At 50.0% G+C, this 20249-nt stretch overlaps 1 protein-coding gene across 1 annotated transcript in view; it reads right to left on the bottom strand.

Moving 5' to 3' along the window:
- Window positions 1–1056: 1056 nt before the first annotated feature.
- SIM2 (SIM bHLH transcription factor 2) overlaps window positions 1057–20249 on the bottom strand; it is a 50018-nt gene continuing 30825 nt past the window's right edge. Inside the window, 6 exon segments of the mRNA XM_074325543.1 lie at window positions 1057–2958; window positions 2961–3001; window positions 3003–3276; window positions 5387–5795; window positions 6411–6579; window positions 7960–8107. Coding sequence (XP_074181644.1) covers window positions 2837–2958; window positions 2961–3001; window positions 3003–3276; window positions 5387–5795; window positions 6411–6579; window positions 7960–8107 — 1163 coding nt within the window. The 3' untranslated portion in view covers window positions 1057–2836.

The following is a 20249-nucleotide window of genomic DNA, read 5'->3' on the forward strand; positions in this document are numbered from 1 at the left end:
CTGCTTGACTTTTGTCTTGACAGTTTTAAGATTTTTAACCTTATATATCATATTTAAGTTTAGGAACAGCTTGAATAATGCAATTTAGATAACCCAAGGGCTACGATTGACTAAAATTTTAAGCTACTGTAATTTTCTGGCGTTTATTTGAAAATGTTCTTTTTGTTCCATCTTTATCTGTAGCAGCTCCTACAGTCTACCTTAACAGTCTTACAGTTACAATAAATGACAAGTTCGGATAGACTTTATGCAGGATTCATTGACCATATCAACCCCGCCCCCTCAGGGTCCCAGGGAGGAAGACATGGCCCACAGGACTTTAAAAGGACAAAAGGGGGCGGGGGAGGGCAGAAAATATAGGCTCTTGCAGATTTCCTCAGAGCAGCCCTTCTCCATACCCTGTTCACTTCTCTACAAAGGTATGAATGGAATGGCTTTTCTAGAAAGGGCTTCCATGAACATAAAGGAATTCCTTTCCCTGGGAGGCCCCGTGGAGGCCCCAGCCCATCTTGAACTGGGCTTATTTCTCAAACCCATTCTATCTGGCATTTTTGTCAACATGTTAGGACCCACTATAATGTTTTTCGTGTGTGTGTGTGTGTGTGTGTGTGTGTGTGTGTTTGTGTGTGAAAGGCATATTGATTAAAATGCTTCCTCTTCCCCTGCCAGACCCTCAATAGAAGTCAAGAAGCAATACCCCCCTTAAATGTGCAGAGTCTTAAAGATGGAGGTAACAATATTAGGTTGCCATAGTAACTAACTGCTCTGTTAACTTTGCACTGAGCTGCTGACCGCCTCAAAGCCAGCTTGCTTGGGAACCTTCCTGCACGTTCTAGGCTATGAAAACTGTGATGTTTGTTTAGACAAGTAAGTTTTCCCTAGCACATATTTTTCAAGTACACACACACTCATTGTTAAGCCTATTTACGTTATCATTTGTAAATCTTTAACTGTCTTTCTTCACAGTAACTTTTGATCTTAAACTGCTCAGAAAGCCTTCGTGGTTTGTGTTTGCTAAATCCGGCCCCCAATGGTTAATAACAAGGTAGACACAAAGGCATTTTGCGGTACTTTATTGAAACATGTCAGGTGGTACCTCTTGCCCATCACACCTGCACCTTCCAGGAATCATGGTTTAACTACGAGACTCATGAGCATAAAAAGTAATACCAGTACCTCAGGCTTATTTTATGTGGACACACTCACGCCAGTCACAAAGGAGGCAGAGCTAAGTGCAGTAAGAGGTGTGTGCCTTCCATTCTTATGACCCAGCCCTCAGCTGCGTGACGCCTGCTCCTAAATTTGCAAATTTCACCTCATACCATAAGATAACTGACACCCTGCCAGGTGAACCAGGCAAGTCCTCATAGTGACACTGGCTTGGCAACAGATCGTTTCACATTTTGGCGAACAATTGATGAAGGTGCACTTTGATTCTAGAACAATGAGTTAAAGGCATTTGTGGAAAACCTTTCCACTCAAAAAGGTGGAGTTTCCTAAAAGTAAACCGTTTTGAAAAATCAGCAAAATGGAGTGTTTAGAGTGTGGAGCAAATTGGAAGACGAAGGTTCAAAGCATCGATCCACTTCAGAGCCATGATGTGATTTTTAAATGGTGAAATCTTGAAGCGAAAATATAAAAATAAAAAATTAATGGAAGTTTATTTATAAAACACCTCTGGTGCTTTATAAAAGATTTCTGTTTACCGGTTACACACATGATGTGTTCGTATGTAGTTGTCTTGCTATGTATAAATGCAGAAAACGCTTAAAACAACGGATACATCATTTTCACTACATCCCTTTAGCACATTTTCTTCCACGAGGCGCATTGACAATTTTCCATATTGCACATGCAATTTAACTAACTTTATTAGCACTGCTTGTAGCAAACACGAGCCTAGGGAATTCCAGGTGTGTGTGGCCAGAGGGATTCTGCCTTGGAACCAGTTGACAGGGGCAGCCAATAGCATCTCGCACCTCAGTCATCCACATGCCCTCATAAAATATCTCGCTATATATATTTTTTTGCATTTAATGCTTATTCAATATATTCTGAAGGTGCTATTCTTGGTGTTATCAAGAGTTCATAGGCGTTAGGAGGAAGGAAGAGCTTGTGAATGGATTTACGAAGCACACCCGTGCTCGTCGCCCCCTTGATCTGGGCTTGTTGGTTTTCGTATCGAAGAAAGGGTTAAATTAAAACAACATTTAATGAGACTCACGAATGACTTTTAAAGGACAGCAGAATCGTTTCTACTTGTTGGACTTAAACAATCACAATTTGCCTGGACTTAAGAATCTGAAAGGCTGTGAATACCCGCGGTCTGCCCCGCCTGGCACATCTGCCCACATCAGGGTGGGGTGTCCTTACAGGGGAGGGCGCTTGTCTAGCGGAAACTCCTCTATCCCCTGGTGGGACTGGTGAGCATCAGGGACAGGCAAGGCGTACAAACCTGATTTCAAGGTGAGGAAACCAAGTGCCCCCAAACGGGGTTGCTTGAGGTCACACGTGGGACGACAGGGACGCCCAGATCTGCCCTTTGGGAAAACCCGGCTCTTGGAGAACAAAAGTTTGGCGGTCATTTTTCCCCCACATCAGGTGGGTCTCCGTCCTCTACACCCAGCCCTTCTGGCATCTACGGTAAAAATCTAAAAGTCGGCTGCGGAGTTCTATTAAAATAGTTGTCTCTTTATAAATTAATTTAAATCGTGCATATACAGCTCGCCCCTCTGAACTCGGCTGGACTTTGTGAAACAGGAGCCACGGAGGCCTACCTAGCCTATGGCTTCTTGCTGCGGACGGCCCCAGGACCCCGCGGTCCGGCCCGGCCGGGTCACCTGCCGTTGGTGATGATGACGGAGGCGCCCAGGTAGTGCGGCAGGGGCGCGCCGGGCGGCGCGGCGGCGGCGGGGCCCGGGGGTCGGGGCCGCAGCGCGCCGGCCGCCGCCTCGGGGCGCCGGGGCCGCAGGCGAGGGCGGGCGCGGCGGGCGCAGCGCCCCAGCGGCCCGCGACGGGCCAGCACGCGGTGGTAGTTGAGCAGCACGAAGGGCAGCTGCGCCGGCGCGCCGGGGGGCTCGGGGGCCGTGGGCGCGCAGCACTCGGGCGCCGCACGGGCCAGTGCCAGCCGCGCCCCGTCCCGGGCGGCCTGGCGGGCGGCCTTGGCCTGGCCCAGCGCGGGCTCCTCGCGGTAGTGGCCGCAGCTCGGGAAGCTCGGAGGCGGTGGCGGCGGCGGCGGCGCGGTGTCCTCGCCGAACCTGCGCGCGGCGGCGGGCGCTGCGGGGACAGGCGACACGTTAGACGCCCGCGCGGGGGAGGACGGGGACATGTCCAAAGCAACAGCAACCCGGCGAGCCCAGGCACCACCACCACCCCTCGGCCACCCGCGTCGCGCGCTTGCGCGCTCAACCCACGGAGCTGCCACGGTCCCTGCTCCTCGTGCGCCCCAGGCCCGCGCTGTCCAAACGCAAGATGCAATTTGAAACGTCCTAGTAGCTGCATTAAAGGGCTAAGTGAAACAGGTGAAATTAATGCTAACAACATAATTTAACACAACATATCCAAAATATTTCAACATGTAATCAATATTTTAAAATGATTGAGATATTTTATTCTTTGATTCTGTCCTTGAACTGCAATGCAGACACTTACTGCACCTCTCACTGCACTTGCCACATCTCGGTGCTGAGGAGCCACACGTGGCTAGCAGCCACCAAATTGGACAGCGTCGGTCTGGAGACTTCCACCGCCCTAGTGTTAGGTGGCCCTAGCCAGCCCGGATCTTTTTTGGCTTATCCCTCTGTGGGGAGGGTGGAGTAGTAATCACCCTGCTCCCTTCAGTGCTTCACAATTAAAATAATAACCACCCTCACTAACTAGATGCCTGCAATCAATTAGTCCCTATGTCTTTTACCTTAAGACAACCTTCGTCTTTCTTTAGTAGCAAAAAGACTAGGAAGTCGATCACAAATTGCCCCAAATTAGCACCTTTGGTCCATTTTTTACCAAGTGTGTAACAAATGAGGTGGTTATTAACCTCTTTCACTTTCAAAATAGCAATTTAAAAAATCAAACGCTGTGTTGTATCACTGGCCAATTTCTTCACACAAAGAAAAATAGTTCTTTCAAGTCACTCTCAAGTGGATAATACTTTCAGCTGTTATCAAAACCCTTTGCTTTGTCTTTCTGTAGACCTCACGAAACCCTTCCTTGGTTATTTGAGGGACCCAGTCAGTGCACTGATGGGTATTGGGAATCCCAATCTGAGAAGTTTAGCTCAGGGAGCAGGCCCAGGCCAAAAGGCAGGTGCACTGCCCTGCTGGCTGGTACAGTATGTCCTTTTCTTAAATTAGCTACTTTTGAGAAACGTCCTGGTACTCTCCAAGGCTGGATTTCTCCCACGCTTCACAGCCCAGGAAAGTTGGTCAGAGCCGAGTAAGCTTCCCAAAGCAGTTGGAGGAGAAACAGAGCCCTACCTGCCTCCAAAGAGAGGACGTTAGGGGGCAAAGGGGACCCCAGCGAGCTCTCCTCTTTAAGCAGCTGGTTCTGGGACACATGGCATTCACCGGGTATTGAGTGACCCCTGTGGGACATTTGCACTGTCTATTCTGTGAGCAGCAGCTCGGTCAGGGTGAAACAGGACTATACATACCTCTTGCAGCCAATCCTCAACCCCACCTTCTACCCTCTGCCTGGGGTTGGCCCAATGAGCAAACAGGAGTCTGTCCGGGCCTGGGATCGCTGGTGGCGCCTCCACAGAGGACACCCCTAGTATGTGCTGGGTAAGCAACTACGGTGCCGGCCCTGGGGTGGGCACATCCCACAGCTTATGGTCCCATTTACAGATGACGAACCAGAGTCCTGGGCGGGGTATGTTACGTGCCCTGGGTTGGGAGTGGCATTTCTGTCCCTGAGCCCATGAATTTCCACCACTGTTTTCCATACTTTGAAAACTGGCATGGGAAGAAAACCAATAGTCTCCCATATTCATTTTTGAATGTAGTGGAACATAATCTTGTAAAATACATGCCGCTGGGCCATTCTCAGTACCTGGAAGCTGATTTTTAAAAATCACTTTGTCTCCCTTTTGGGGAGCAAACGAGGCCAGGATTTGCTGGAGGGTGGCTGAACCCTTTTGGAGGGTGGTTTCCTCTGGCCTTTATACTGTCACTTGTGCCCACAAAGCACATGGATTAGGTCACCCAGCTTTACTCACTCTCGTGAAACACTTGCATTGAGAGCAGGAAAAGTGTAGCAATTCCTACTTAGAAGTAGAAAAAGGAACAGTTTACCCAAAGTGTGAGGACCCTTTTTCCATGTGCCACCCACCGCTGCCACCACTGCTGTTCACAGCCCTGCCCCCTCCCCTCAAGCAAACATGACCCACCTTCATAGTTTGGCAGCAGGCTGTGCCGAGCAGTGTTCACCGGCGGCTCAGAAAGGTTTTTAGCTGGAGACGGGCTGCTAGGCATTAAGGGGTTGGCGTAATGCCACTGGCACTCGCCGCTGGTTGGCAGCGTGCTCAGGAAAAAGCGTGCCACCTCACATGGGGATCCTTGGGGCTGCCCGAATTTGGCTGGCAACACCGGCTTTTTGCTGCTGAAGACGTGAGAGTCTAAAGGGAAGTGTCCATAATGGTAGGAGAAGGGCACGCTGTAGGACGGGGCGTACAGAAAGTCGCCGCCTTCTGAATGGAGCTGCTGTTCTGGGGCAGCCGGAGCGCTGGCCGGGGGGCTGGCTCTCCAGTTTCCGAGCTGGCCGCATTCCAGTTTGTCCATTTGGAACGAGCTGTATTGCTGCATGGCAAAGAAGACAGAAGAAGGGCCAGCTGAGGGGCCAGTGGGGAGCTGCCTTCCCGCCTCCGCTGCCCAACCCCATCCCAGGGCTGCACCCCCCCCCCAGACACCACTGCGAGGCCCCACTGGGGACAGTGTATAGCACACAGTACCCCAGTGACCCCCCCCCCAGGGTGCAAAGAGCTCTCCCCACCCAAAGTTGACAACACACCAGACACACGTTGCCACGTGCTATTTCTGAGAGCTCACAAACTACTTTAAAAAAAAGAGGGAAGGTTTTCATGAACAGAAACAAATGCTGTGGAAATGTTGCACTGGTGCTCTGACCCACATTTCCACAGACTCGAGCCAGCTGATGAGCCTGCCCCGTTGAGTCTTCCTTTTCCTAGACCCCACGGGGCTACCCGGATGTTAGCTCGGCACACCTCAGGCTGCGTCTCTATCGTGTGGGCAGGACATCCCAGAGGGACTTTGCTTCACTCCACAGGGACCTTCCAGGCAGGGAGACCTCTGCTAGGCCACCACAGTCTGCTTGTTCCTTCATGCACCCTGGTGTCCCGAGACCCCTGCGACAGATGTCAGCCACACCCCACCCCCGCAGGACGCGTGTGTTACCTGTGGGGGGTAAGGGTTTGTTCTCAGCTTTGTCTTCATCTTCGTGTTTTTGGGTTTAGCTAATTTTCTAGTTTCTTGTGAGGTAGACAAGGCAGTCCTCCAGGAGTCCTGGGACTTGGACGTGGACAGCTGGTCCAGGGACAGCTGCAGTTCCTTGTACTCAATATCCCTGAGAGGCAAGAAGGGGACAAGTGGTGTCCAGCAGGCTGCCAGGCAGCGCGACTCCCCGGGCACCACCCCCGAGCCAGCTCATGTCAAAGCTCCAGTGAGTCATTTCACTGAGGTCACATGTAGGTGGGATTTGAGAAAAGGACAGGTCACCCTCATTGTAAAAGCCATCCTGCAGGCCTGGGCTCAGCGGGGGCAGTTAATCGGCAGGAATGGCAGGGAGTCAGTGCAGCTCTCTCCACTCCCATAAGTTCACAAACACAGTTCCTGGGGACACCACGGGCCACGAGGGAGGCATCAGCGCAAAAAGGAAAGGCAGAAACACTATCGATTTGAGTAGCTGGCCGAGCTGCTCCTCTGTTTAGCACCCAGAGAGCTGTGACTGAGGGAACCTGTGGGGAGCCAGGAGCCTGGCTTCCAGGGGCCCATTTTTGCCCTAAAGAAAGACCCAGCTCAGTGCCGTCATGTTCATGGGAGGGGATGTTGCCCAGATACTAGTCCACACCTGTTTGCTCAGAAAGCACCATTAAGAGGCTAAAACGTTTTCTGTCCTACAGTTTTGCTAAAAGCATTCTACTTCTAAAAAACACAAAAACAAACAAACAAACAAAACCCCCAGTGACCTGGCAATCGTTCTATGAAAGAGCACAGAGCCTCCTCCTCGCTGCATTAGTACACATGAGGGCCCTTTCAAGGCGAGGCTGGGGGAGCTGCAAGGCTATCAAGCTCAGGGCCAGGAAGGGGGGGGGGGGCAAGGTGATTTAACATACAATAGCATGGGAGGCGGAGAGAAATATATAGTCTTAAGTACAGTTATGTCCTGTTGCCTCTAATGGTCTTAATAGTATTTGCCCCTTAAATTGACCTGGCGTTTTAAAGGGACCAAATACTCACCATCATTTGCTCTCCCTATATTGCATTATATAGGAGACGGAAAAATACGAGCTACCCCCTGCCCCAAATGGCAGGAGCCTGCAAGATGACCCAGCTGTGCGTGGGCATGAGCGCACAAGGTTGTATTCCTGGTCCGGGACCCACATCCCTGTCCCAGATGCGGGGGGAGATCCCCTTCAAGATGGGGGATCCCCCACCTGCCTCTGCCCACACACACCCTCCTCCTGGGTTCCGATCCCATCCTAATCTATGCCTGGAGCGGGGCTGCCTCCTCCCTAGCACCTTTCCCTCAATGCTGAATAGAGAGATGGTTTGGACCTTCCCAATCGACCAGATTGTTCAAATAAAAACAAAACAGGCAACAAATGAACAGTGAGAGAGAGAGAGAGAGAGAGAGAGAGAGAGAGAGAGAGAGGACTATTGGAGCAAGCGATGAGGGACAAGGGAGAAGACAGAGCAAGGAGAGAAACAAATGCGTCTGACTTACGTGAGGACATAATTGACACTCACGATGCAGTGGGGCCGAGACGAGCGGCTGTTGTGCACGACGGTGGCGTAGCTCTGCACCCACACCCAGCCGCCCAGCTTGGACAGCAGCCGGTAGTACTTGGTGGTGACCTGGCCCTTCACCAGCACTGCAAGCACAAGGTGGTGTGAAGCTGAAGACAATTCGCAGGCCCCGCCCGCCCTTGGGGACACTGCCCCGCTCATCACCTACAGCCCTATTTCTGAACCTGTCTGGGGTCAAGGACCCCTGGGAGAACTGGACAAAGAGGGTGGCTTTCTCTGCAGGAAAGTTTTCACACACACACACACACAAACGCAGACACATTTCTGCCTACGATTCCAAGGGGTCCAAGGAGAAATCAGTCTCTCCCCTCCCCTGTTAAGAACTCAAATTTAAGTCACTGCTTTCATTGGGAAAAACAATTAGTCCCCAACGACATTTGCACCTGGCAGAGTGATAAAATTGGACTTGCTTTTTAGTTTCCAAAATGCCATGATTATGTTATAATCCCTCCAATCCTTAATAGGCAGAGTGTATGTGGGGAGAGGGGAGTGAAGCAGTTATTTAAACAAAATAGTAAATTAATGCATTCAACTAAGTGTCAAATTGTTGCTGATATTTGCTGTTCCCTAGAGCATGTGTGTATTCACAGTGAAACTGTTACTCTGTTTATATTTTCTTCCCATTAACCCTCAGGCCCATTAATTTGCTATGTTGCTCATGCAGGACAGACCCCTGCTTGACTAGTAGTTCCTGAAAACGGGGCCTATGGGCCCATCTTCTACGCACAGTGCAAACTCCAGGCTGCCGAGCAGCTCACTGCCAACGCCTCTGTTTGCACATAAACCATAAACCACACTGATCCCCCTCGGGGCCTGCGAGCCAGGAGCTGGGGGAGGTTTACAGGGGGAGGAAAGTGCCAGAAGCTTTGGGTGGGTAGTGGAGAAGGGAGAGCCTGACTCAACCTTCTCCAGGGAGGGGGAGGCCAGCAAAAGTGTAAAAAGGCACCTCTGGAGGGTCAGGTCACTTGTGGCCACAAGACATTCCTGCTTCTCAAAGGCTATGCAGTACCTAGAGCCCCTCCCTCTTCTCCACCCAAACCCTCTCTATCGCCTTGAGTGACTTCTTTTTCCCTTGAGGTGGCTCTTTCTCATCCACTTTAACACCTGCAGCAAAATATTCTGGTGCAGAAGAAAAATTGCTGTAAATATGATAGTCAAGGAGTTATTAGCCTTAATATAGAAAGAGTTCAAACAGACTGATAAAAACTCTAAGACCCTGCAAGTAATGGGGCAAAGGACAGGAACACACAGCTCGCCAAACAATACATATAAACTGTAAACACATTTCAACTCATTTGTTTGACTCAGGGCTAGATACCATCCAGCCAATAAGAAGACGCTTAAAAAGAAACAAATATTGCATGATTCCATTTCTAGGAAATGTCCGGAACAGGCACAGAAGCAGATTCGTGGTTGCCTGGGGCTGGAGGACGAGGGCTGGGTGTGACTGCTAACGACTAGGCTCACTCTTGGGATGAAGAAAATGTTCTGGAATTAGATAAAGCTGATAGCTGCGCACCACTGTAAAGATACTGACAAAGTGGTGAATTTTATATTAGGCCAACTTTATCTAAAAAAACAACAACCAACAATGAAATGACAGCGGGTGATGTTGGCTCATCTACGGTGGGAGGCATCGTCACGTGCTGACACAGCGTGAACTGGTGTGGTCCTTCTGGAAGCAGTGTGATGGCTCACACCCACTGACAGCCTGATTTAACTTCTAGGAACTGACCCTACGGGAATCACGCGTAACGTCAACAGAGACTCGTGTACAAAGAGATTCATTGCAGTCCTGCTTATAACTCAGGAGAAAAGGGAGGGGGGACTTAACCATCCCATAACTGGGAAGAGGGTAAATAAATTATGGAGTACTATGCAGCCATTAAAATGATGATTAATAAGAATTTGTAACATTATGGGGAAGGTGTATGACTTAATGGTAAGTGAAGGAAAGACAAGATTCAGAACTGCACAGAGAAAAATCTTAATGATGCAAAAGTATGCACGCACACACATATGCCATCTGACTGTGTGATCTTGGACAAGTCACTAACCCCCCGTGCCTCGGTTTCCCCATTTATAACAAGAGGATAATCACAGTCCCCACACCAGCCAGTTGTTGTGGGGATTAGCTAATCTATGTGAAGATTTAGAACAGTGGCAGATATGCATGAAGGACTCCATACATATTAACTCTCACTATCAGACTGATAAAATTATAGGTCATTTAAATTTCCTTTCCTTGATTTTCTAAATTTCCAACAATGAGGAGGCATTCATTTTGTAATCAGAATGACAAGTTCGTTATTTTGTACATGAGCAAGCCGTTTGTATGAGGTTTGAGAAATGGCAACATACATTAGACCCCACACCCCTCAGGGATGAAGCAAGGGACAAACATGGCGGTACTGCTGCGTAATAACCATCCCCCAGATGGAGAGGCAGGCTTCTCTGGGTCAGCGCAGAGGCCCTGTCTTTTCTGCCCACCATGTGCGCCACAGTAGATTCACTTGGCAGAAACAAGGTCCCACGCTGAAGAGTGCCGAGCAAGGTGGTAAGAAAGAGCCTGTCCAGCACTTCTCCTCTCAGGGTTTGCCTTTTCAACAACAAAGCTCACTTTCGCCACATGGCCGCATTTTACCCCCACTGCAACGGTGGGAGGTGGGCATCACCAGGAAACGGGGGCCAACGAAGCTGGAGACACAGCTGGGGTCCCAGCCGGGGGTTCTGACCTTCCACTGCTCAGTGGGACTGTGGGGGAGGGGCAGTGCCCTCCAGAAGGCTCTGTGCAGCTATATGGGGGGGGCAATTTTTAGGGGAGACTCAGTTAACCAGTGTGCGTATGGCCCCAAATGAGATGCAACACAATCAGACTGGGGTCCCATCTGTGGATTCCCCAAGAAGTCATTCTTTCTTCAAGAGAAATGCTTGTTAGTCTCTTCGACTTTGAAACCTCTTCCTGGCAGCGTCTGTAAAGCCCCTGGGGGGAGGACCATGTACTTTTCCTGTTTCTTATCTTGTATTTTATACTTTCTCTTATTTCTCACAACTAAAACCTACCTGTGATCATCTCACAGTGGCACATAATGAAGCCAGTTTATTCCAAATATTTTACATTAGGACTCAAATGGCGGAAGTTGCAGATTTTGTTATTTCTGAACCTCCCTGACTCTGCTGTGATGGGGCTTAAATCCAGAGGCCAAACATAGACATAGAATTTTTTTTTTTTTTCTTTTGCTTTTCTGTGACCCATGAAGATTGTCAACATATCAGTCCAAGTTGAAATCCTAGACGTTTAGTCACAACAGTCTTCAATTTGCTGTAGCTCCCCGTCCAGTCTGTCGTCCTTAATTAGCTGTCAGAAACGATCCCATGTTAGAGTGACATGTAGCATGCCCCCGCTTATGGTGGTGATGGACGGGGCAGGGAGATGTCCCCCAACCATAAGGTGCTGAGCGCTCAGGCCCCGCCTTCGCACCTCTGTGCCACAGGTGTCCAACACCAGGCCTAGATGAAGGCCAGTGGTCCCAGTTTCCTAAGGCCACTTTGGGATGGAAATTCTAGCTCCATCAATGTGCTCTCCAGAAAAGTAGGTGGCCTTCCGGTTCACTCCAGAATTCCTCCTGAAGGCACAGCCATGACCAGGAGCCAGCCTCAGGGAGGAAAGTCATTTCGGCCTGCAGCACAATTTCTATTTCAGTTTTTAACTTGAAGAGCTAAGAAGGAGCTGACCAAAAATGCCTGTCTTAGGTTGAAAAGTATCTCCCCAAAAGATATGTTCTACATTCGAACCCCCAGAACCTGTGAATGTGGCCATATTTGGAGAAAAAGTCTTTGCAGATATAATAAAGTTAAGGATCTCAAGATGACCGCATCCTGGATTAGGGTGGGCACTAAATCTAATAACAAGTGTCCTTATAGGAGCCAGAGAGGAGAAGACAGACACACAGAGAGATGGAGACAGAGATTGGAGTATGTGGCCACAAGCCAAGGGATGCCAGCAGCCACTGAAAGCTGGAGGAGGCAGGGACAGATCCTTCCCCAGAGCCCCCCCCCCCCCCCCCAGGAACCGCGGCCCTGCCCACACCTTGATTTTGGACTTCTGGCCTCCAGAACTGTGAGACACATTTCTGTTGTTTTAAGCCACAAACCCCGCCCTCCAAAACTATGCTCTTGTTCTGTTGCGGTATTTTGTTACAGCAGCTCCAGGAAACTAAACCAACCGCCATGGAAGAAATGGTCAGTGATTTGGTCCCTGTGCTCCTGCTGGCTCCTGTCTCTTCTGCAAGGTGGGTACAGTCCCTGAGACTGGACACAAGTCACGTGCTCCGCTGGGGAGCAGGTCTCCAGTCTGTGACGTGGCCACCACACAATCCCTGCTCCACGCGTTGACAGAGGTGGTTTTGTTGGTAAGAAGACATGGAAAGCCCCGGAAAGGATAGAAGCATTTTGGCGGGGAACTTCCACAGGGCCATATCGTGTGACATCTGCAAAGTGACACTGACCATGGAAGACAGACTGAGCCTGACCCAGCGAGTCCCCTTTGGCACCAAGCAGAAGGGACAATCTATGACTATCCATGTCCAGAACTGCTTCCAGGGATCAGAGCAACGTGTAGACCACACCATGCTTTCCAGGGTCATTTCCTGTTTTGCTGTTCATGGCTCCCCCAAATGCACAGGCTCCCCACACCTTCGTCAGCAAGACAAAGCCACTTCCACTTCCAGACGGCTCAGAGGAAGCATCTAACAAGGATCAGTAAGGACAAATTAAGCTCCATTGTCCATTTCTAGGCCAGAGGCCGGCGGGGCCAGCAGCAGAGGCTAGCGTCCCCCGTAATGTGAATCAGAACTCCTCACAGTGATTGGAAACGCCCTTCAAGTTCACCTATTTCAAGACCTTTGTCCCTGGTCCATAGCTGTGCTATAGAATAGTTGCAAACTGATATCCCATGCACCACTTGTGTCCACAGACAGGCTTTGTTAGTGGCATAGCCTTGTTGTTACTCAGAAAGCCTTTGGGTGGGTCGTGTAGCCTCCATTTAGTCACCAGCTGTCCCATTCCCTCGTGCCCCACCCTTGCCCTCTCATACATTCATGTTATGTGCCTCGCCCCCTGGCCCCACAAGCATCTGAGTTTGTAACTCCTGCATGTCCTTTGGTGTGTCCTCCCTGGGTCTACACCAGCTGTCCTATAATTCTGTCCTAACAGGTATTGCTTGAAATTTGTAGACCACATATTCAGTCTGAAGCCTTTCTGTGACATTGAAGTGTTTTGATATTTGGACCTGGCCTGTGTTCCTTTTGGGATTTGGGCTTGGCCCTCACTGGACAGGGGCCTATCTTATGAAATTCTCCACTACCCCCCACAAACAGCCATGGTTCTTCCAAACCAGTGTCCACAAGAAATCTGCCCAGTGTCCCTCAACACAAATCGTTGAGTTTACCAATATGATCCCTTCCCAACCTGTGCACCAGACTGCCCCTGCCCACCCCCAGGCCCTGAGGTCAGGAGAGCACAGCCCTCTGCTGGCACCCCCCACGTATAAGAAAGAATTCTCTTTCAGGCCATGTTATTATGTCATGCCTGCCCTGCGGCCACACTCAGCAGGGCGGCTGGGCGGCTGGGTATGGAACGGACTGGGAGGGTCAAAGACGTCCCCCATGTTCACCTTTCCTTACAGAAGGTTCCGGGGAAAGCCTGGCATGGTCTGATTGCGCAGCTCACCTGGGAATGCCCAGGCCCACAGTGACCCACCCAGAGGCTGAGGTGCCAGGCCCCATCCTGCTGACCTCTGGACGCCAGTGCTCCCAAGAACCGCACAGCCCAGCCTGCTTCCCCTCAGGAAGCTGCCCTTCGCAAGGCACTGACCTCCCTTTCTTTAGGGGCCATGCTTTCGTCACACCCTATGGACTCCTGCTCCCAGTTACGGTAGTTTGAAGAATGTGTGAAAACCATTTGGCTGCCTACGTTCCTCCAGAAATACCACTTCCTTACGTCCAATTACGTCCAGCAAAGCCCTTCGGCTCATCGCCAGAGATTCGTGTGTTTTGGACACGGTGTGGAGAAAGCTTGGCCTGGGAAATAGGACAGTGACCTCCCTTTGGTCCTGGGTGTCGGCAGCTGTTTGCTTTGCTCCTGTGCTCAGTGAGCCCGTCAAACTGCCACCACAGATGTGTCTACACTGTAGGAGGTGGCGGCCAGGCACCCCCTGTGGCCTTGGAGTCCTAACGGGCCCAGATGTGTGGGTGACCAGAGCTGCTGGCCACCACCAGCCACATTCAGTTGTGGTGGTTGGAAGGGGAGCAGCAAAGGCCGCCCTGTGTGGCTGTGTTCCTGGGACAACCACCAGGCCAGCTCCAGATGTCTGGGTGGAAGGACTTGGGTCCCAGGTTGGCAGAGGCCACTGTTGGGGTACAGGTGGAGCTGGGGGGCAGGAGGCTAGAAGAGGAAGCCCTTGCCCCACCGCCCTCCCCTTGGGCCATGCCCCCGAGCCCTGCTGTCAGTCACTGGAGCACCATGGGACAGGACTGAAAAGTCGCATTTTGTAATGACACATCCTGCCTTCTCAGTCTTCTGACCTGTGCTCCCCAAGCCAGTCTGTCCAGTTCACTTGTGTGAAAGGGCCTGTGCCCACTCCTTAGGTGACAACATAGAGATATTAAAGGAAGTCCCTGTTCTAGGTTGAATTGTATCTCCCCAGATTCTTATGTTGAAGACCTAACCTCCCCACTCCAAGACATGAGAGTATCTGGAGATAGGGCCTTTAAAGAGGCAATTTAGGTAAAAGGGGGTCATGTGGGCAGGCTGCAATTCAATAAGACTGTGTCCTTATAAGAAGAGATTAAGACGCAGCCACACACAGAGGGAAGACCATGTGAGGACAGGGGAGGAGGCAGCCGTCTGCAAGCCAAGGAGGGAGGCTTCAGAAGAAACCAGCACTCCCAACTACTCGATCCCAGATTTCTGGTCTCTAGGACTGTGAGAAAACAAATTTCTGTTGTTTAAACCACCCAGTCTGTGGCATTTTGTTTCAGCAGCCACAGCTAACTAGCATAGTCCCATAAGGATCTTAACAGCATGAGGGGAAAGCATTGTCCAGAAACAAGAACTTAGGTCCCTTGGGCAGGGCTGGAGGAGCTGGACGTGCCTCCCCTGGGTCGAGATAGCACCAAGGTGGGAGTGGGAACAGAAGTGGAGAGCGTGGGAGACTCAGCTTGCTTCAGCCCTCACAGGGCAGGGACTTGGGTATGGAGGACACTCCTTCCAGCCAGCAGGGACCCCCAGACAGAGGTGACCCATGTGTGCAAGGAAAAGATGGCGGACTAGGCTGGGAGAGGAGGAGCAGCTTGGGGGTGGCGGGCTGAATGGAGGACAGTTTCATGAAGCCAGGAGGCCAAGGAAGGGAGGAAGCTGAGGAGACACTGTGAAGAGGTGAGCCTTTGCTCTGGCCATGCCTCTTGCACCCCTCCCCCTCACCATGGAGTGCACCCCATCACCCCCCTGAGGCCTTTCTTTGGCTGAGCCCACTCTGACAGATGTGGGAAAGCCGGGGAATTAACACCCCCAAGAGCAGCCCTCAGACTAGCAGGAATAGTTATAAGTACCTCCGCTCATGCTCCCCACGGCGTCATAACTGAGTCCCCAGGGGGATTGAGACCAGTCGCCCATGGCAGTAGCCAGCAGACAACACCCACCCTCTGGCTCATTCTCTTTCCTGGCTCACTTCTCACTCCCTACCCTTGTTCCAGTGAATGTCAAATAAACTACTGCACTTGAACTCCAGACTCAGGGTCAGATTCTGAAGTTTAAGGAAATTAAACAGGTGCCAACCAGCCCTGGGGGTGGAGAGGTGGGAATGGGGAGCTCCGGCCCAGGTCTGTGCCTGGGAAGGAGAATGAGGCTTCAGGTACCAGACGATAGACAAGCTGCCCAAGCCCCACACTGCAAAGACCCTGCCCTCCAAAACTATGCTCTGGTTCTTGACTCTCTTCCCTTTCTTCATCTGAAAGTTCTGACTCTGGAGGGGAAAGAAACATGCAGGTTAATGTCATGGCTGCCCTGAGGGTGACTCCAAAGGTGGTAGCAACGCTGGAGCCAAGCCGTGAGCTCTGGGAGACAAATCCCCACCCCAAGTGGATCAGAGCCTCGTTTCTTGCTGTCAGGCTCCTCTAGTTTAAATCTGAAAAAGCTGGCGGAGGGGAGACTGAGGCAGGCTCAGGACCCCGCCTGGCTGGGCTGTGCTCTGCGCCGCCTATCCTTTCGGTGGTTTCCTGGCCACCATTAAGGTCAGAGGCACAGCACAGTAGCAAACATTGTCAATATTGCTATTTCCTGTTTTCTTTGATTTACCAGTTCTAGCCCATTTGGCAAAGAGAACCGTGCTCCCTCTGGTTTCTGAACACTCCGCCTTTTCTCCATGTGGGTTGGAAGCCTGTGTTCACCCTCCCTTTCAGGTTCTATCGCCATGTCTGGAGAGTCCAAATTCCAAGGAAGGGAGGGCGAACTTGTCCTTTAAATCACAGGAGACTTCCTGAATAAAAGCCCCTTACAGGTTTGGTAAGCCGGACGTACGGGGAAGCCTGGGGCTCCTAGGGACAAAGACCAGCCCTGGCACCACATTTAAGACCCATCTACAGTGGGAACAGCTGAAGGCTTGAGATCCAAATGGCCCAGATCTACCTGACTCAAGGGACACAAGAGTGGTGCAGCTCCCCACACAGCCCAAAGTTCACAATCCATCTGGAAAAAGCATCCGGTCAGTGACAGGGGACACAGAGGTCCCCCACTGGTTATCACATTCCCAAAACACAATTGTGGCTTTCATTACATTTCCAAAACACAAATTGTATTGATTTCCCCTGAAAAAAGCCCCTGCTCCCCTCTGTTAACCAGATAGTATGAGAGATTTAAAAAAATGACTTTTAAAGCAAAGACTTCTAATTTCATAAGTTTTCTTTCTCTGTGCTCAGAGGCCTAATTTCCCACATGGCAGCCACGCTTTGAAGAAAACTCCCCCTTCATGTAATTCAGGGGTTTGCTTTCAGTTCACATGCTGGTTATCAGACTGTCCCCAGCATGTTCCTGTCTCAGCAGAAGGGGCTCGGAGCCCCCAGGCCTGAGGCTTTCTCTCAGAGCCGCAGGCCAGCCCTCTCCTTCCCACCAGTGGTGGAATGTTCCTCCTAGGGGCTGCTGGGAGGCGTGGAGTTGTGAACTCATGTTTGCTCTCCTTTTCCCAGCTTGTCCTCCCTTGTAGACCATTCTGGGGTGAACACTACTGCTCCACACCCTCCACGTGGATGCCTCTTCCGTCTCCCAATTATGCTCATCACTTCAGAACACTCGCCCACCTCCCGATACTCCCTTGACAATGACCAGCAGACCCCATCCAAACACTAGGCAGTTGCTTCCCTACCAAGCTTGGTTTAAAGAATGACAGGGATATTGAGATGAAATAATGATTTAGTCATTTTTAAAAAAGAAATAAAAAAGCTGAGATATTCTGGTCAAGATGGCAGAGCAGGTAAACGCTGTGCTCATCTCCTCTCACGACCACATCAAATACAACTAAACTACAAACAACCATCATTGAGACTCGCCTGAAGTCTAGCTGAACTGAAGCCCTACAACTACTGACATACAGAAGAAGCCACATGGAGACTGGTAGGAGAGGCAGAGATGCTGAACAGGCTGCTCCCACAACACGTGTGACCATTAAAAATCAGGAGAGACAGCTCAGCTGCAGAGATCCCCCTGGAGAAGCAAAGGTTCCCAGCCCCACACCAGGCTCCCCAATGAAGGCTTCCAGTGCCAGAAGAGAAGTCCCCACAACTTCAGGCTGTGAAAATAGCAGAGGCTGTGGCTGAGTGAGACAGATGGCAGCTGCACTCCCAGGTGCTCCCCTTAGAGGGACTGTGCACGGACTTACTCATTGATGGACTCACTTGCTCTGAGCTCCAACGCTGGGGCAGCAACTCAGAAGGCACCAGGAACTGAACTGTCTGATTTCAGGGCAAGGGCTGGATGCACAGCTTTCTCCTGGATGGAGCCATTGTTTCTTGGCTTTCTCCCCGTAGAAGCCACTGTTTCTTTGTTGAGCCCTCCTCCTCCCTGCACGCTGACCCATATCTGAGTCTCCATGAACCTGGCTATCACTTTTGTTCTGCCCCACCCTCATGATTCCCAGAGACCCCGCCCCACCTAATTTGGGGGTACACCCAAGCCTCTTCCAGTGGCTTTTCCATAAAAACAACCTGTCTTAGTTCATGCTGCAGACTTTCACAAAATCTCTCAAAGGTTCACAAAACCCAAACAAGCAGCATCTGGCTTCTTTGGTGTGCCCTGTACTCTTGCTGAGCAGCCCTAAGCCCAGCACTGGTGACAGCTGGCTTCAGTTCGCAAATTGGCCTCTCAAGGTACCTCTAAGCCCAGTGCAGGAAGCAGCCATTTGTGATTGCTTTATGGCTCATACCAGGTGGCCCGGGGCAGAACACAGACTGTAGCTAAACTTGGCCTGCATCTGGTCCCCTCCCAGGAGGCTCCAGGGCGGGCACACCTGGGGGCCATCTTCAGACCAATCTGGAGCATCACCCAGCCATCTCCAAGGACGACACACCCAAAGGGCAGACTGTGCAGGCACCAGAGCCCCACTAAAGCGAACCCTGCTCTGTAGGCTCAGCTCCTGCACAACAGATCCTCTACTGTAGTCACGGCCAGACTTCACAACCAATCAGCCTGAGGGTCAATCCCTCCCACTGACCCACTGATGTACAAACAGCAATCAAGTCTCAACCACAACAGAAGGGCACACACAACCCACACAAGGGACACACCTGGAGCACCCGGCTCTGGTGACCAGGGAGACTGCGCACTGTGTCCCACAGGACACCTACTACATAAGGCCACTCTACTAAGGCCGGGAGACATACCTACCTAATACGTAGAAACAAACACAGGGAGGCAGCCCAAATGGGGAGACAAAGAAGCATGCCCCAAATAAAAGAACAGAACAAAGCTCCAGACAAAACAAAAACAAAAACTAAACAAAATGGAGAGAAGCAATTTACCAGACACAGAGTTCCAAACATTAGTTGCTAGATGGGATGGGGGTTGGGGTGAGTGAGGAAGGGGAAGGGATTAAGAAGTACAAATTGTTACAAAGTAGTTATGGGGATGTAGGGTGTAGCATAAGGAATAGTCAATAATATTGTAATAACTATGTATGGTGTCACATGGGTACTAGATTTATCAGGGTGATAGATAGGAGGGAGTTGGGGGTATGGTGAAAAGGTAAAGGGATCAAGAAGTATAAATTGGTAGTTGCAAAATAGTCATGGGGATGTAAAGTACAGCATAGGGAATATAGTCAATAATATGGTAATAACAATGTACAGTGCCAGGCGGGTACTAGACTAGTCAGGGGGATCACGTCTTAAATTATATAAATGTCTAACCCCTATGCTGTACCCCTGAAATTAATACATAATAATATTGAATGTTAAAATAAATAAACAGTATAAAAAAAGACACAATTATTTTTAAAACAAATTAAAGAAATGAAGGAGACTTAAAAACAAGTCAATAGAAGTAAGACGGCAGAGTTAAAAAAAAAAAACCAAGAAGGACTTCAGAGTTAGACGCCTGATTTGGACACACACACAGCTCTATCACTTTGCTGTGTGATCTTAGACAAGTTCTTTTACGTCTTTCTCACCTCATCTGCCAAAGGGGGATATTGTCTCATATTGCACAGCATTGCAGAGGGGATTAAAAAAGAATAATAACATATCTTATGATGCCTGATATAGATTAGGTCCTCAATCATATGATCATTTCTATCACCCTCCAAAAAATTTACAAATCAAGCAGTTCTCCCAAGTATTTTACAAGTGTATTAGAAAGCAGTTTTTTAAGGTATTCTCGTGCCTTTCATATTCTTCTTAAGAAGAAAAAGTACAGATATTCTGGACTTTACAAACATCTTACTTTGATGAACCTTGCTTCACAGGAGGTAAAATGCTCAAATTTGTATCTCTCTTATTTTAAAGCCTTAATTTTGTTGTGTTTGTTTTAATTCCTCTATCAATCTTTAAAAAATGTTGTTGACCTAGCTTATAATTATTGCCTCCCTCAGTCTGTTAGGTTTCTGATGTTAATTTTTTTTATTACATTTCATACATTATAAAAAAAAAAAGAAATAAAAAG

The sequence above is a fragment of the Rhinolophus sinicus genome, linkage group LG01 (assembly GCF_036562045.2).
Source record: "Rhinolophus sinicus isolate RSC01 linkage group LG01, ASM3656204v1, whole genome shotgun sequence".
Taxonomy (NCBI): domain Eukaryota; kingdom Metazoa; phylum Chordata; class Mammalia; order Chiroptera; family Rhinolophidae; genus Rhinolophus; species Rhinolophus sinicus.